Below are 18,518 nucleotides of genomic sequence, written 5' to 3'. Positions count from 1 at the left end.
TACCATATAAGGCAACCATAGAATGTATTTTTTTATACTTTGAAGAAACCCACTATAGATAAATGCTGAATCATAACTTCTGAAGAGATTAGTGAATGTAAATGATAACCTGTTTAGCTAACGTGACTTTAAACTTGTGGGTATAGATCTGTGTGTCCGTATGTAGACAAACACATTATGGGTGTGGTTACACATGTATACACAAATCTTTCGTTGTTGTTTTTTTTTAATAAGTCTCTCATTTTTAACAGGGTGCTTACTCATTTTACTAGGCAAATACTTTGAATACATTGGAAAAGTTAATTTGGATGTGCATTTTCAGTATGAAATAATTGCTAAGCATAATGAAGTAGAAGTTTAATGAAGTTGTAGCCTAAAAATTAGAAGGCATAATACGGCATATTTTTAAAATTCAAATTAAAAGTACTTGTGCATTATGTACATTATATTAATCAGGAATTGTTTTTAAGACTATTCCATCTTAAATAGAATTTTAATTAACCTAGTTTTCTTCCCTTTTACTTGTCAGAGAAGGAAATGCTTTGTTCTTGAATTCATTTAATTACAGGAGATTAAGCATAGGGATTTACTTGAGTGTGGGATTAATTAAGATAATGGAAAGCTAAAATTTCCCTTGAATTATTAAGTACAGTTGACTCTTGAGCAATGCAGGGGGTTGTGCAGTCAAAAATCTGTATATAACTTTGGATTCCCCAAAAACTTGACTATTAATAGCCTCCTATTGACCAGAAGCCTTACCGATAACACAATTAACACATATTTTGTTTGTTATATGTAATATATATTGTGCTCTTAAATAAGCCAGAGAAAAGAAAATGTTAAGAAAATCGTAAGGAAGAGAGAATACATTTATAGTGTAGTATTGTATTTATAAAAATTCATGCGTAAGTGGACCCATATAGTTCCAATTTGTGTTGTTCAAGGTCAACTGTATGTATATTGCTTTTGTTTTCTACCATGGTATACATTGGCCGTTACAGAAATGTGATTGTGGAATTTGCTGTGAATTGGTTTGAATATTGAGTGGGTTAACTGATTTATTTTCCTCAAAGACTGATGTTTTGATATGCTTTGATAATATTATGGGTTGCAAAACCTATTATTTTTAAGAAATTCCTAACTTGTAAGGAATTATTTCAAATTACTGTTGCTGCTTATAATGCACGATCTAATATGGAAAGGGTAAAATGCTTTATTTTGCTTTTAAAAATATTCTTTTTTTTCCAGTGTGTATCCGACATACGATTTTGCCTGCCCCATAGTAGACAGTATTGAAGGTGTTACACATGCCCTGAGAACAACAGAATACCATGACAGAGATGAACAGTTTTATTGGATTATTGAAGCCTTAGGCATAAGAAAGCCATATATTTGGGAATATAGTCGATTAAATCTCAACAACACAGTGCTATCCAAGAGAAAACTCACATGGTTTGTCAATGAAGGATTGGTAGACGGATGGTATGTTTACTGTTACTTAGAATTGAGAGGAAGTAAGAACGTGGTATATCAGTGATTTTAAAACTTTTGAGTGGTGGGGAGGATGAATGGGAAGAGGTGGAATGGGTGGGTCTCCAGGGTTTTTGGTCCTTGTCTTTATTTCATCCAGTGCATCGGGTCCCCTTCCCCTCCCCTTTATTTTAATGCTACAAACACGGAGTGCCCATTGTGGACCCTGGTGCATGGGAATGAAACACACAAGGGCACAGCCTCTGCAAATCTCAGCATTGTTTAGAAAAATAGTTGTGACTCTGGTCCTTTGTAGACCTAGTTACCACTCTCCACACTGCTGAGGCTCTGAGGCTTTTCTTTTCAGCTGGGTCCCATGAAGACCAGGATGCCCTGAGTTGAAGCAAAGACATAAATGGTCTCTGCCTTGGTGGTGAAGATCCACCTTGTGGAGCAGTCGGTTGCCCAGAGGATTCAGCACCTAGGAAAAGTTTGCAAATCTCGGTAGCATATTAATAACCTATATGGGATTTCTATGAGGAAGAAGAGTATGAAAATTAAAGTCACCTTGTAGCCATGTATCTGTGTAAACAAAACCTGTTCAGATGGGTTACCATGCTGATAAGTCAAGAATATTTTTTATCTAAATAAGAATGTATACAGTAGTTTCTGTTGGCATCACATAATAGTGACAGTATGTATTAAGTATTATATGTTGAATAAGATGTATTTTATACTGGTTTATTGTGAAGCTATATTTGACAAAAGGCAAATGTTGGGCTCCAGGCAAAGGGTTTTACTGCAAACTTACTAAAGTGTGCAAATTTCTGCAGAATATTAATAAGCAGTGCGTATATTTTTTATAACCCAAATGTGTATATTTTTTTATAACCCAAAGGGCTTTGTGAAGTACATTCATACGTGGATGACATGAGACCATCTCTTCTCTGATTTTCATGGTCATGTATAGAATAGAGACCATGAATATTGTAAAATAAAAAGCAAATAAGAATGTCTTAATGCATGGATTTTCTGTATTTGAAGATGTCACCTTTGTGTCTTTTTGAAATGTACTTTACTCTTTCTAGTACATTTATTTTACTGAGCAGTATTTGACCAGAGAGCAGTTTTGCTCTTCCATGAACGAGGGCTCACGGGAACCCAGTTCTTATAAGCAACTGTTAGTCACAAGTCTTTTCACAAGCTGTTTATAGTTTATTATTCATTAAGGCATTTTGTACTCTTTGTGATTATACATTAAAGAGTTCTCCTTGGTAACTGAACATTTCCTTTTTTCCCAGGGATGACCCCCGATTTCCCACAGTTCGTGGTGTGCTCAGAAGAGGGATGACTGTCGAAGGGCTGAAACAGTTTATTGCGGCTCAGGTGACCTATGCTTTGTTTTCCGGCTTCTCGGTGTTTTTACGTGTCTCATTAATACCCCTTTAGTCTCTGTTATTTCTGTCCATTCTGTTCCTTATTTGTTCCTTCTAATGTAAGGGTAGGATTTTTTTTTTTTTTTTTTTAAGGAGTATGTTTCTAATAGTGGAAAATTGAGAATGTCCTAAGCCCTTAAGCTGGAGTGGGACAGAGGCAGCCATGGTATGCTTACCTGTTGAAATACGTGCTCTTGACTGTGGCTGTTCAGGGCAACTGGATTGGTTCGTGCACACTCAGTTTTATATCCCAGTGGAAGTCAACAGTATTTATTGGGTGTATTCTTTTCTAACATGTGTAGAAAATTAATTAAATTAATTAATTTAAATAATTAATTAAATTAATTAATTTAATTTATAATAAATATAATATTAATTTAATTAATAACGTAATTAATTAAATATTCTAATGGACACTTCTTGACCTTTAAATCGTTTTATTTATTGTTTTTCTAGGGCTCTTCACGTTCAGTTGTGAACATGGAATGGGACAAAATTTGGGCATTTAATAAAAAGGTACATGTTTTGACTCTTGGTCCTCCTTTCTCATGCCTAACTCCTGAATAATGTAATATGTGTGGAATTCATTAATGTGTTCATTGTAGAGAAAATTTTGTGAAGGATGTTGTCATTTTGCAGACCTTCAGGAAAATGGAATGTTTTCCTTTCTTAAACATAAAAAGAGCATTAAGCCTATTAGCTATACCAAGCAGGTAACCATGATTAAAACAAACTTGGAGTTAGTGGGGAACGGTAACAGTTTTTTCGTTCAATCTTTTATGAACACTGCATTTCATTTTTCTGCTTTCAAGCTGCGAGCTCTCTGTAAGAAGGTATTACCTAATGCTTTTATCTGCCTTACTTAGCACATAGCTTTTAGCATACATGTTATAACCTGAGATGTTATACAGCCTTGAAGCACAATCACATTTATATAAAAGACTTGCTTATACAAATCCATTGAAAATGCATTATTCCTAGTTTCAAAAACACATGTCCTCTAGTTTTCTTAGTGGCAAAGGGAAGATTGGGCTAACTCCATTCTCCTGTTCCCTTGTGTACTGAGAGGACAGAGTTTTAAAGTTGTATGTTTCATTGAGTTGTATTGAAGGTTCACTGTGTCTTAACTGAATGTAGCTTTTATTTTTTTTAACTATTTCTTAAATGAAAGTCAAGGAATACTGCATATGGACATTATTAATTTCTAATTGGAAGCAGATGCTTAGACACTATAATAAGGCAAATCATTAAAATGCCATGTTTTGAACTATAGTCTCTGTGATTGTGTTCTGTAATTTTTTTTTTCTTATTGCTGCTTGATTGTGCTGATGCCTTGCCTCAAGAAATACTTGCTTGTCTCGCATGTGTCTTGAATTTGTTTTATTTAGTCTTGTGTGTTTTTTGATACATAACGGAACTAATTGGTTCTTTCTGTTGCTGCAGTTACTAATAATAAGTACAAGTAGAATTTATAGGTAAAGTTAATTTGGAGTACTTTTCATTAATAAACCAAATTTTACAGGTTTTCAGTTCTAATAAAATCATACATGTGCACTTAGTTCAATTGTATGAACTATATATTTCATTATGGTTAGAGAATTCTGTAGGGTCTGTTAAAGTGAACAGCAGATTTTCCTGTCTTCTGTTCTTACATTTTCTCCCTCTAGAGAAATCACTTTCAGCTCTTTTGGGTAATCCTTTTGGTATTTTTCTTGCCTGTATCTCTAAATAAGATGTGTGTTCTTACTTCTTGATTTTTTTTTTTTTTTTTTTGGTTTCAGGCATCCTTATTTGACTTCCTACAGTGGAAAGCAGGGATGTGGGTCTCTTACTTTTTCTTATATCTTGTTGGCTTTCTTGTAGCTGATTGTTTTGTTTTCCCCCTCATTTGTTTAGTTTTCTAAATCTGTCTGCAGCTTTCTGCAAGTTATCTAAATTTCCTAACAAGATGTTCTTATGCCTCAGTATACTTTCAGTTTCATTGTGGAGACATCTCTTCCAGAGCCTTCTGCGCTACTCCCTTCTGATCTAGATTAGGGCCCGTTAGCTTCTGAAGCACAGCAGGCAGTCTTCTGAGGTCAGTCATCATCGTCCCGGAATCCCCTTTGTGTTTGTTCTATGATGGATCCTCTGGTTCTTGGATCTCCCTTCTCTTTTTATTACTCTCTTGCTTTGCTGTACTCTGTCCTTTGGTAGCTCCCTGAGAAGGGGGCAAGGGATGAAGATTTTTGAGACCTTGTATATGGCCTTTTTTTTTAATTATTATTTTTCTAATGTTTGTTTATTTTTGAGAGCGAGAGAGAGAGAGAGAGTGCAAGTGAGGGAGGGGCAGAGAGAGAGGGAGAAAGAGTATCTGAAGCAGGCTCTGTGTTCTTAGCCCCGGTGCAGGGCTTGAACCCATGAACTGTGAGATCATCAACGGAGCTGAAGTTGGATGCTTAACCCGCTGAACCATCCAGGCGCCTGACTTTTTTTTTTTTTTTTTTTTTATAACGTTTATTTATTTTTGAGACAGAGAGAGACAGAGCATGAACAGGGGAGGAGCAGACAGAGAGGGAGGCACAGAATCTGAAACAGGCTCCAGGCTCTGAGCTGTCAACACAGAGCCCGACGCGGGGCTCGAACTCACGGACCGTGAGACCATGACCTGAGCCGAAGTCAGACGCTTAACCGACCAAGCCACCCAGGCGCCCCCTGACTTTTTTTTCACTTAAAAAATTTCATGATTATGTGCTGTGCTGGGGGTCTGTTTTCATCCCTATCCATCAGAAGAACATGTGGCTCCTAGTTTGGAAACTCATTCCTTCAGTTCTGGGAAATTTTCTTGAATGCTTTATTTTTTCTCTACTATGTTTTCTTCTCTCTGGAACTCTTCTTGAGCAAATGTTGGGCCTCCTGGACTGGTCCTCTAATTTTATTTTCTCTCTTTTGCCTTTGCTTTCCGCTAGATCTACTTGACTCTGTCTTCCTACCCTTCTGTTGAGGTTTTCATTTATGTATCTTATTTCTAAGATTTCTTTTTTATTCTCTGCTTCTTGTTCTGTTCCTGCTTAGAACGCTAACATCACTAGGAGTATTTTTCTCATGACATCTCTTTCCTGCAGATTGTTTCTTTAGGCTTATTCTTTCCTGTGAAAGGCGTATCAGAGGCATCTCTGACGTCTGGTTAGTCTTGGTCATCTGCACGTGTAACATGGACTAAGGGAGCAGTTAGAAGCCCTGAAGGGAAGAGTTGGACCTTCAGCTGAGACTCACTGTAGGATGACCTGGCTGAGTCAGTCAGTTGGACAGCTTCTGTGTCAGTAACTTTATATCTCACTTCTTGGATTAGGCAGTTTTTCCAGAGGGTTTCTTTCAGTTACGTGCCTGAAGTGTGAAGGCTTGGCTGCTCTCGGCTTTGGAGCTGAACTGAGCAGCCTGGTGCGGCCTGTGTGGTGTCATACGTTCACTTAATCCCCTCGTGCAGAACCCTCCCCTTCAGCTCTTTCTGGTATCTGGTATCAAGAAGGATCTGGACACGCTCCTCCTAGAGTAATCTTCCGTTCTTCAGTGGGGCTGGGGGAGAGGCAGTTGCAGAGAGGGGCTGTTTCCACATGGTCTCCAGATTCCAGCATTTTGTTGTTGTTATCTCCTCTCCAATTACACTAATTTTTCTGGGTTTGTACCTTTAAACAAACAAAAAAAATCCTTTATGTCTTTTTAGTGGGGATGTGGGAGGAAGTGAAGGTAGGTGAGTATTTTTCAGTCTACTTTGTTTATCCATACATCTGTGGGATCCCTAATCATCAAGCACCATGTTAAACACATAGCACGGCTAAAATTTTTCATTGGTAGTAAAAATGAAGTTGTTCTGATATGTACCTTTTTGTTTCTACTGCTGGCCTTCCTGACATCTTCCCACATGTCCTTCACTTTGCCATTCTCTCTGACCCTTGCGGTACAGATCTCTTATTTAGGGCTCATGTCACATTCAGTCTGATCACTGCTTTGTTTTTTTGTGGCTTGTTCTTTTTTTCCAAGTTCTGCAAATAAAATGTAAGTGAAGCATCAGTGAACTAAATTTAATGCTCTGGCATTGTGAAGCAGTTATTAAGGACAGAGAAAATGTCATTCTTTGGACACTCTCCCACTCTTGGTAACTTAGCATTTCTGTTAAAGCATCTCCTGCTAAAAGACAAGTGGATTAACTCTGGATTAGCTGGGACTCTTTAAATACATTCTCCTTGGGGAAAGAGCTTTATTTACAGAGTGTGGTATATATAGTAAAGAGAAGAGGGGACAAATGGATGAAGGAGACAGTGACATGTGGGGTGGTAATAATCTTAGTATCCCTCTGCAACTACTATAGTCTGTATTTTCTTAGCCTGACTTTTCATCTCAGAAGGAAACTAATACAGAATAACTAAATAGAATCCATTTCCATTAAATGATCTACCTTATTACTGATAGACATTTCACCAGCTCCTCTCTAACTTCCTTCTTGGTTTTACATGTTAAGATTTGAAGTCTTCAGTCAAGGCAGAAGAGTCACAAGCTTTATTAAGGTGTTCATTTCAGAATAGTATTTACTTCCATCAAATTTTATTTAGTGCTTTAATTTTACAGTCTGTGTTAGTATTTCAGTGGTATGATAATACAATAGTTTTTTCCCCAAATCTCATCTTTACCCTCATGTGCGCTCCTAGCTAGAAAATTTATGTAGAGACTTCCCTCTTCAACCCCAAACAAGCAAAGTCTTCCTTGAAATGAACAACTTTCAAGTAAACCCCAGTCAGTGAAAGGGTGTCCTGGTTGAAGTGTGTCAAGGGTTCTGGAGTCCTCTTCTGCCCAGTACGAGGCCTGTCCTTCCCCCACTCGGTGGTGTCTGCTAGAGCAACTCCTTGAAATTCCGGGGACCCTTTAGAGTAATTTGATCCAGAAAGTTTTAGAATTACAAACCTTTAGATAAATAAAAGTATAATTTTAGAGCTGTAAAAGACTTAAATCTTTTAATCCAAGATTTCCCAAACTTGTCTGATCCTGACCATCTATGGAATGCTTATTAAAAATAGATTTCTAGAGGTGCCTGGGTGGCTCAGTCGGTCGAGTGTCTGACTCTTGACTTCGGCTCAGGTCATGGTCTCACGGCTCGTGAGTTCGAGTCCTGTGTCAGGCTCTGTGCTGATGGTGCAGAGCCTGCTTGGGATTCTCTCTGTCCCTCCCCTGCTCACGCTCTCTCTCAAAATAAATAAACTTAAAAAATATATAGATTCCTAGACTTTACTTCAGACCATTACCTTGATAATCTTTTAGTGTCGAGTGGCCCGAGTACAGTGCCGGCCAGTGCCCTGAGTGAGCGTCTCAGGTAGTCAGCTGTGGGAGGCCGTCTTCTACTCCTTTCATCAGTTGAGGAAACTGACTTGTCAGGTTGGCTTGTCTGGTTGTAACTTTAAAGAAATTTCATCTGTCTTCCTGGCTTAAATACTGAACTGAGTAGTCACTAATTAAATCTTGGATCATTCTAGCCCAGTTGTAGCTGAATGAAGAAATCCCAAACGAGTAAGAATGACCTGTAAGCTAACTCAGGGGAGCAAAGAATGAAATAATAAACAGAGAGGCTGGTGTTGATCTACTACCGACGTGGAATATAAGCCATTAGGAGTAGCAGACATGGGGAAGTTCAGTAGCTTTTCTAGTTTCTTTGAGGGACTCTCTAAGGATGTTTCGAGTCACTCGTAATTTTCAGAAGCCGAAAAATAGTCTCAAAGCAAACAAACAAAAACCAACCCAACAGTGGCAACGACAAAGTTAATACAAAACAAACCAAACAGCCAAGTTTAATTAGCCATACCACTATTTCCTGCATCCTTCTACTTAGCTGTTTGACTCTACACATGCCTCTATCTACATTTTCTTCCATACGCTTTATTTAGTGTCTAAACACTGCTGTTATATGTGGTCATCATGGATCATTTTAAATTTTGAACAGTGAAGTGAAGAAAAGACATCAGACCTAGAAGGGCAGCCTACTCATGTTTTGGAGGTGGAGTTAGTTTAGAGCCTCGGGAGCACGACCATTTGTTCAGTTAGCCTGCAAATGCTTGTTCATTACCTGTGTGTGCCAGGCCCTTGCTGAGTACTGGGAACACAGCGTTCCCTGTATATATGGCTTGCAGACCAGTAGAAATGTCTTGTTTATACTAAGATTTGTAGAATTGCCTTATTATAGTGACCTAATGCTATTTTGCTTTTGATGGTGTTGTGTTGCCAAACGCTAAAAACGGTACTAAAACACATATATCTATATTCTTTCAAAATGGACTTTCCAACAATACAAAATTACGTAACACATTTACCTGTAGGATTGATACATAACCCCACAGGATAATTTTTCCTCACCTTCTTATACCAGAGTAAAACATGACTTTCAAAAGAAGTATTTTGCTTTACCTAATTGGTTTCTTTTTACCTGTTAGTAGTTAATTCTTGGAAAGGAACTCTAAATTTCATGATTGTTTTTTTTCTTTCTTTCTACTTGACAGTTAAATATTAGAAGTAGAAGACTTAACAGGTAAACCAAAAAATTAGTAAATGCAGTAACAAAGAAAGCCAGTTAGTATTCCTGTGCTATTATTTATTTATGAAGTTTTTAAAATGTCTGAATGTTTTAAAACGAGGGTGCATTTGTTGCAGGTTATTGACCCGGTGGCTCCGCGATATGTTGCATTACTGAAGAAAGAAGTGATTCCGGTGAATGTCCCTGAGGCTCAGGAGGAGATGAAGGAAGTAGCCAAACACCCAAAGGTCACCTTCACTTCCACCAATGTTATTCTCAGAAGGAGCAGGATTAAAGAGGGGACAGTGTGGTTTAGTGGTAATAGTGTGGTTTGGGGATCATTTTCTATTCAACCTTATTTGTTAGGGGTTGATACTAATTGAAGTAAATATTTTTGTGGGTTTCCTGCTGAAGAAAATTATTCTAGTAATAATCCACAACACGTCTCAGAGAACTACTACCCTCTGTGCCTCTTTTTCTTATTCTGTAGAGATAGTGTGGAAGTATATAAATAAGATTTATCTTTCTGGAGTCATTTTGAAAGATGAGGTATTACAATTCATGCTCTTATCTTTATAGGGAAGACGAGGTGCATTCGCTGTTAATGAGGTTATTCATCATTACCTTTCTTTGTCCTGAAGCCAAACATTAGACCTAGTAATATTAATCACATTTTTTTTTAAAGTAGTCTCTACACCCAGTGACTCCACACCCAACGAGGGGCTTCAACCATGACCCTGAGATGAAGAGTCACATGCTTTACCAACTGAGTCAGCCAAGCGCCCTTTGAATCACGATTTTAGTCCAGGATCTATCATTTACTCTGTTGTAGAAAGTATCAGCAAAGTGAGAACATAAATCTTAAATGTAGATAGTGGCGAATTCCTCTTAAGTTAAAGCATGGTTGTCGTCTTAGATAGTTATGACTGCTTGGTTGACAGTCATGAAGCAAAAATAGGTCCATGTATTCCAGCTTTGGGGGTTGTCTATAAATACCTTCATTGTGTGATGGAGATTCATAGACCGATTCACTACCCTCATAGCCTTACTCATAATTACGTTACGTTCACAGACTAACTCACGTATAACAACATGCATCACGAAGAGCTATGGATTTTCTAAGATGCAGCCTTAATATGATTGCCTTTCTATATGACATTGGCTATTTTTAACTTTAAAGATTTGAGTTATTTTAAGGAGATTCCTGATAAGATGTGGAAAGTGTGTGTGTCTGTTATTGATTTGGCTTTGCCTTTATCTTACATCTGATTGGTTCAGCCTGGTGAGTGGTAGTATCTGATCTATCACCTACTACTGTTAGTTTAATTGTGAAGCTAACTGAATGTTTTGAAATTTGAATGGTGAGGATAAAACTTTTTAAGGGTGCTGCTGCTTTTAAAATGATGGTTAAATGTATTCAGATAGCTTAGTTAATAGAGTAAGTGATAAAGGAAAGTAATAAGTTAGGAACTAATTGATTTGGAAATACACTTTAGATGATGACTGGATTACTCAATTTGATATGTGGAATTTTCAGTATTATTACCCTCACAAAGTGTTACAGATTTAGCCTTTTAGCATTCTGTTCTGAGCCCAGCAGAATATAGCTTGATACAATATACTAATTTTTCTCAGATGTATTGGTACTTTCATTGAACAGTTATTAAATACATGCTATGTAAGATTTATTTCAAAGGATCTTCTTATACTTTTTTCTCTTGAAGTGAAACAACTGAAAGTTAACACAGCATTCTTTTTATTCCTTAGGTCTTTTTTCTTCTTTATATAACACATTTTCTGACAAGGCAGAAAATTTATCTGTATGCAAATATAATACTTGTTAAAATTTGTTTTTTAAAATATGAAAGGTCCACAATTTCCTGCTGTGGGGACATCTGTTGTCCTGTAATATTCTGTAGTCACTGATCAGGACTGACTTTATTTTCTCCTTTGCTGAAAAACCTTTAGTGAGATTCTGAGGATAGCAAAGCAGATTCTGTTTGGAGGGACACCAAGGACAAATAATATGGGCTTAGCTCTGAAAAACAAAGAATTTTAGGCTGGAAGTAAGTTTAGAGGGACAGGTCACTTCCTCTGACTCCCCTTAGCGTTATTGGTCAGATGGCTTACTCATTGTCATAGAGCTGGGATTCAGACCAACACAGGTAATACATTTGGTTAAAGAATAAAATGAACGAATATATAAGTCTGCATGCTGGGTTCAATAAGTTGTTTCAATCAACACTCTTTTTTTTTTTTTAAATCAGAATCCTGATGTTGGCTTAAAGCCAGTGTGGTATAGTCCTAAAGTTTTCATTGAAGGTGCTGATGCAGAGACATTATCAGAGGGTGAGATGGTTACCTTCATAAATTGGGGCAACATCAACATTATTAAAATAAACAAGTAAGAACTTTTCATCTATTTTCTAATAAGTGTGAAAGGAAATTCTTAAGTTTATTCATTATTAAAAATAACCTAATTTAGACTCATTCATTTTCCCAACTGGTTAACTTGCTCAGGTGTAGAAACTCTCAATTCTGGACACATAACAAATTTCTTTTCCATAGGTGTTCCAATTTATTAATTGGATATTGGGATATGTTTTGCTTGTGATGTTGAAAATTACTACATCTGAATATAAAAAAAGTTCTAATGCTTATGGGATCCCTTTTTGTCATTAATTCTCATTATACAGTTTGCGGGAGGGACCCTTTGGACAGAATTTGTATATGTAACATAATCTTTATCCTAAAATCTGCTTTAAAATTATTTTGTGATGAGTATGCTACTGTCCAGTTATTATAGTGTGCTACACTTGTCAGTTCTTAAGATTATGTAAATGGAACATAGCATGCTAGTAAAATTAGTTTATGTGAACTCAGAAATCTTAATTGTCCAGTCATTGCATATGATTTCAAGTAATTGTTACATGCTTTAAAATTCTTTACATTTTTTAATACTTCGTGCTGGTGACTTTAAAATCTGTAAATATATTCTTGTTTTTCATCAAATATTAGACATTCAAATACATGTTTGACACTCTTCCAAAGAAAATTTCTAGCCATTTATTACAGATCACAGAACAAAATAATGCATTCATAGCAATTATGGTTTGTTTTCTCTAAACACTTTTCAATCTTATATCTAGAAATGCAGATGGAAAAATTGTGTCTCTTGATGCAAAATTGAATTTGGAGAACAAAGACTACAAGAAAACCACTAAGATCACTTGGCTTGCAGAGACCGCGCAAGCTCTTCCCATCCCGGCAGTCTGTGTCACTTATGAGCACTTGATCACAAAGCCCGTGCTAGGAAAAGATGAAGACTTTAAGCAGTATGTCAACAAGAACAGTAAGGTAGACCCCTGAAAGAAATCGTATTTCTTTTTTCCCTGTCATATAAGCTTTTTTTTTTTTAAGAATTTTTAAAAATTACTTTTAAGTACTTGGTTTTCAAACAAAATGGAGAAAAGATCTGTAAAATTTTATTAAAATGAAAAGATGTAAAAGGGTGATGTTTCCATTTTACGGAAGATAGAAGCTGAAGCACACTGAAGGTGAGTAAGTTGCCTGAGGACAGGCAGAGCCCTTGTGCCTAAGTGCTGAGGGCTGCCGTGAGTTTCAGCCAGGTCTGAGTGTGCTTTTTGCACTGTGGCTCCTACCTGTGGTGGGAAACTTATTTATATATCTTCAGGGACACCAATCAAGTTAGTTGAGAGGTTTTCTGAAATTCGTCAATTTATAGATTTTGACTTTTGAAAATACAATAAATGTAATTGTTTAATTCTTCACTGTTTCACAGTGTCTGCTTAAGTAGTAAAGCTTTTAACATATTTGTTGAAAATAGCCTCTGGAAAAACAGCTTGTACTGTAGAGTTCTCTTGAGTGCTCTGATTTCTGAGAAGGTGTATTTTCATCTTCTGTCCTCTTTACAGCATGAGGAACTAATGCTGGGCGATCCCTGCCTGAAGGATTTGAAAAAAGGAGACATTATACAACTCCAGAGAAGAGGGTTCTTTATTTGTGATCAACCATATGAACCTGTTAGGTAAGTAAATGTAGTTAAGCATTCATTTATTTTTTTAATTTTTAATTAAAAAATTTTTTGTAAATTTTTTTATTTTAGAGCATGTGAGCAGGGAAAAGGGGTAGAGGCAGAGAGAAAGAGAATCTTAAGCAGGCTACCTGCTCAGCATGGAGCCCAATGGTGGGCTCAATCCCACAACCCTGGGATCATGACCTGAGCCAAAATCAAGAGTCAGATGCTCAACTGACTGAGCTACCTAGGCACGCCTGTCTTTGAGCGTTTAAATGAAAATGCTTAAAGTTCTTACAGTAAATAATATTTTAAAAATTAAGTTTCTACTTAAGTACCGTCCCTGATAATTCTCTATTCGGTCCGATTTGTTTGTTTTATATTTAGTATTTCAGGCTTTATAGTAATAAGGGGTAACTTTGAAACAGTAATTACTAATAACAAATTATTCATTTCTAAAATTAAACCATCTTATAATTCATCTTCATGGAGTCCAAGTATAAACAAAAAAGTTTCATCATATCTTACCTTTGGGTGAAAATTATCACTCTTACCTCTTTTTTCATAGTGTATTTTCTTTTTTTAAATTTTTTAAAAAAATATTTATTTTGAGAGAAAAAGCATGAACTGAGGAAGGGGCAGAGAGAGAGAGAGGCCCAAGCAGGCTCTGTGCTGTTAGAGTGAAGCCCCATCCAGGCTTGAACTCACAAAACATGAGATCATGACCTGAGCTGAAATCAAGAGTCAGATGCTTAACCGACTGAGCCACCCAGGCACCCCTGTGTTTCTCTTTATTTTATTTTTTTATTAAAAAAATTTTTTTTGATGTTTATTTATTTTTGAGAGAGACACAGAGCGCAAGTGGGGGAAGGGCAGAGAGAGAGAGAGACACAGAATCCGAAGCAGGCTCCAGGCTCTGAGCAGTGAGCACAGAAGTATGATGCTCAACCCACTGAGCCACCCAGGTGCCCCTCCCTCTGTTGCTTTTTAAACTGTGAGCTAATGGGATTATTAGGAAAACTTTTAGTTTCTAAATTTTTGTCCGTGTTCCTTTTGGTTTTCTTTTTTGTCTCTGCTGTTTTTTCATTGTCATCTCTTGCGTGATCAGACCTTTCTCTTGAGCGCTACACTTGGGAATCTGATGCCTTTTAGACATCCTTGAATAGATATGTCAAACCCAGTATCTTCAAAATCCCGAGATCCTTAGTACCATCTCTGCTTTGCTCCTTCATCCCCTCATTCCAGTTGGTAAACTCTAGTGCTTTAACTGCCAGTCTAGGCTATCTCTGTGTGGCCCCTGCTCTGCTGTGTTAGCCCCTCCGCCCCTGCCCGCCCCTCCCCTGGCATTTCTTCTTGATTACCAAAACAGCTTCTAAAGTAGCGTCCCTGCCTCCAGTTCTGTCCATTTCTAATCCACTTTTCACATGGGCCCAACTCTAAAAATTTCAAAATAACAATTTTATCACATTTCCCCCCCTGCTTAAAACCTCTTCTTGATTTCAGGGTAAAATCTAAACTTCTTAGTGTGACTTGTAGGATTTTTTTATGTTGTGGCCTCTCCACCCCGCTGAGCCGTATCTTTTGTAATTACCCTCTCACGTATCCGTCCTGTTCAAGATACTGGATAGCTTGGAGCTTTCCAAAGGCATCAAATGCTTTTGAACCTCCTGTCCTGCCTTTTGCTGGAATGGCCCTGCTTTTTCTTCAGCTGGGTAACCTTTCAGATGTTACTTCTCCCAGAGCTCTGGTCTGGATAGGTACCCAACCTATGTATGTCCATAGTATCTGGCACTTTTCCTCTTTAGAGTGTTTATCACACTCTATTGAATGTGTCTTGAATGCTATTGAATCTGTCTTGTTTCCGCTACTGGAATTCATTCATCAGGGACAGATACTTTTTTTTTTTTTCCCTTAATGCCACATTGCATTCAGTCATAATAACATCATACATGTAAACAGTGTGGTACAGTGCCTGGTACCTAGTAACCCTTGTCACACATTTAGTGATGATGGTGGTAGTGGTGTGGGTGGTGACGGTACCACAATTAGAGTAATGCCCCGAACAGAGTAGGTTCTTAACTTAGTCTAAAAAATTGTCGAGTTTAAACAAATGTGCCGGATCAGTTGGATGGTCACATGCAAAAGAGTGAAGTTGGACCTCACTCCATCTACAAAAATTAAGTATGAATCGAAGAACTAAATATCAGAGCTAAAACTATAAACCACTTAGGAGAAACATTAAGTGTAAGTCTTTGTACCTTAGCATTGCTTTCTTAAACAAAGCACAAGCAACCGAAGAAAATATACATAAATTGGACTACATCAAAATTAAAAAATTTTGTGCTTCGAGGGATACCACCAAGGAAGTGAAAAAACCCACAGAATGGGAGAAAAATGTTTACACGTGTGTCTGATAAGGGACTTGTGTACAGAATAAATGAAGAATTCTCACAACTCATAAAAACAGATTAAAAATGGGCAAAGGATTTGAATAGATATTTCTCCAAAGTGGATATACAAATCATCAGTCAGCATACAAAAAGACACTCAGTATCGTTAGTCATTAGGTAAATGCAAATCAATACCATAATGAGGCGTCACTCCACACCCACTGGGATGACTATAGTCAAAAAGACCAACAATAACAAGTGGTGGAGGATGTGGAAAAATTGGAACCCTCATACACTGCTGATAGGATTATGAATTTTAAGATGATCTGGCCACTTTGGAAACTGTGGCAATTCCTCAAAAAGTTAAACATAGAGTTAGCGTTTGAGCCAGCAATTTCCTCCTACCTGTGTACTCCAGAAAAATAATAACGTGTTCATAAGAAACTTTGACAGGAACGCTGAGTAGCCTCATTTGTAATAGCTAAGTTACAAATAACCCAGATGTTCCTCAGCTGATGAATGGATAAACAAAATGTGGTATGTTCATACAAGGGAGCATTATTCAGTCCTAAACAATAGTGAGGTACCCTTCATGCAGTAGCGTGCACGAACCTTTAAACATACGCTAAGTGAAAGAAGCTGGTCACAGCCGACCACGTATTGTGTGACTCCATTTAAACAAAATACAAGAATAGACAAATCCATAGAAACAAATTAGTCGCTGCCAGATGCTAGAGGCATGGGGGACCAGGAAGTGGTAGATAAAGGGCCCAGAATTTCTTTTTGGGGTGATGTAGATGTTTTAAAGTTAGAGGGTGGTGATGTTGCACAGTTTCATATAATCATTGAATTGTGTACTTTCGAAGGCTGATTTATAATAATATCTCAATAAGACTATTTAAAAACATTGCAGAGATACAGGACCCTATTGTCACTGAATTCTTTTTGTTTTTCCTACAAAATTTGAAGAAATCATTTGCTTATGAATAGTCTCCGGGACAGTGGATCTTGCTAATTACTTTTAGAATTGAGAAATTCTTATACATGTTTTACAGAAATTCTTCTGTTTATAAGCAGATTAGGTGTGGTATGTAGACGCACTTGCTCTAAATCAAGAATGAGACCATTAGCAGCCACTAGTGCCATTTCTGGTGACAGAGTAGCTTTTGTCCAGGAGTTAACATGTTTATATCTATAAAAAGTTCTTAAATTGGAAGCATGCACTTAGAACTGCAAATTTTTATTTGTGTATTTATTGGTTTTAAACTACTCTGAAGAGCTTCTGATTTGAATAATAAGAGAATGGACTGTTTATACTTTGAAAAACATTAACGTAGACGGTACCATTGAATTAATCTAGGAATTCGGTTTTAATTGATGTCAGATAATTTTGTTCAAATAAACTTTTTTTGACCCTCTATTTTCTCTTTAGCCCCTATAGCTGCAAAGAAGCCCCATGTGTTTTGATATACATTCCAGATGGACATACTAAGGAAATGCCAACATCTGGGTCAAAGGAAAAGACCAAGGTAGAAACAACAAAAAATGAGGTAAATGTTGACTTTTATGGATATGGCTCTAGTCGATGATATTTTTGCCCCAGGGTTTACACTCTTTCTTTACCTTCAGTAATCTCTGCATTCAATGTGGGGCTCGAACTCACACCCCAGGATCCAGAACATGCTCCACCAATTGAGCCAGCCAGGTGCCCCAAATCCTTTTCTTTTCTTCTTCTTTCTTTTTTTGGAGAGAGCTCACATACCAGTTGGGAAGGGGCAGAAAGAGAATCGCGTAGGGCCCACCCCCAGCTTGGAGCCTGACATGGGGCTCTATCTCATAACCATGAGATCACGACCTGAGCTGAAATCAAGAGTTGGACACTCAACCAGCTGAGCCACCCAGGCACCCCCCCCCCTTTTTTTTTTTTAATAACCTGTCTACTTTAGGATCGTTGTGTAGAGCTAAAGAGTACTTAGAGGACCACCTGTTCTTAGCTACTCATTTACACATGGAAAGCAAAGGAAAAATCCCTTGCCCAAGATAACAAAAGTTGTTATTGACAGAGTTAGGACATTGAAGCGGTTTTATGGTTCCCTATCTGTACTTTTCTGTCAGACTCCAGTGCCTCTGAGAGAAGAGCTCCTGATAGACCGAGGTTCAGAAAAGAGAACATGGATAGGAGTTGCCATGTTGTGGGCGATAGGTTTCTTTCTTGAATCTTGGACTCAGATTGGACACTGCCATGCTAATTTACTGTTCCACAATGATTTTCCTGTAGTACTTGATTTTAACACAGCAGTTGTGGAAAATTTAGTTTTGCAAAGATATGACATCATTGAAAGAAATGTAGCATACTGTAATGTTAAGACTGAACCACTTTGAGCTTGTGGTACATGCAAACTACAAACATGTAATGTTTGAGAGATGCTGGGTATATTGCTCTGTTTACCTCAAATACATAAAATATTTTGTGGCACCCTGGAGCACCTTGATACCTGGTTTGGGATCCACAGATGTTGGCAATTGGGTAAACACTGATGATTTGGTATCAGCGTAGAAGATACTTTGGAGGGTGGACTGGAAGTAGGACTAGAAGATGTTATGAGTGGTGAGGAAGCCAGAGCGTGAGAGCATGGAGGATGTAAAGGAAG

The 18,518-nt window shown here is 37.5% G+C and overlaps 1 protein-coding gene across 1 annotated transcript in view; it reads left to right on the top strand.

Annotated features, from left to right (window-relative positions):
* EPRS1 (glutamyl-prolyl-tRNA synthetase 1) overlaps positions 1–18,518 on the top strand; it is a 72,221-nt gene that overhangs the window by 19,188 nt on the left and 34,515 nt on the right. The window contains exons 10-17 of the mRNA XM_060644380.2: positions 1,249–1,482; positions 2,772–2,856; positions 3,363–3,422; positions 9,579–9,689; positions 11,709–11,845; positions 12,591–12,798; positions 13,377–13,489; positions 17,300–17,417. Coding sequence (XP_060500363.1) covers positions 1,249–1,482; positions 2,772–2,856; positions 3,363–3,422; positions 9,579–9,689; positions 11,709–11,845; positions 12,591–12,798; positions 13,377–13,489; positions 17,300–17,417 — 1,066 coding nt within the window. The remainder of the gene's footprint in view (positions 1–1,248; positions 1,483–2,771; positions 2,857–3,362; positions 3,423–9,578; positions 9,690–11,708; positions 11,846–12,590; positions 12,799–13,376; positions 13,490–17,299; positions 17,418–18,518) is intronic.

The sequence above is a fragment of the Panthera onca genome, chromosome F1 (genome assembly GCF_046562875.1).
Source record: "Panthera onca isolate mPanOnc1 chromosome F1, mPanOnc1 haplotype 2, whole genome shotgun sequence".
Lineage (NCBI taxonomy): Eukaryota > Metazoa > Chordata > Mammalia > Carnivora > Felidae > Panthera > Panthera onca.
This window is presented reverse-complemented; position numbering and strand designations above follow the sequence as displayed.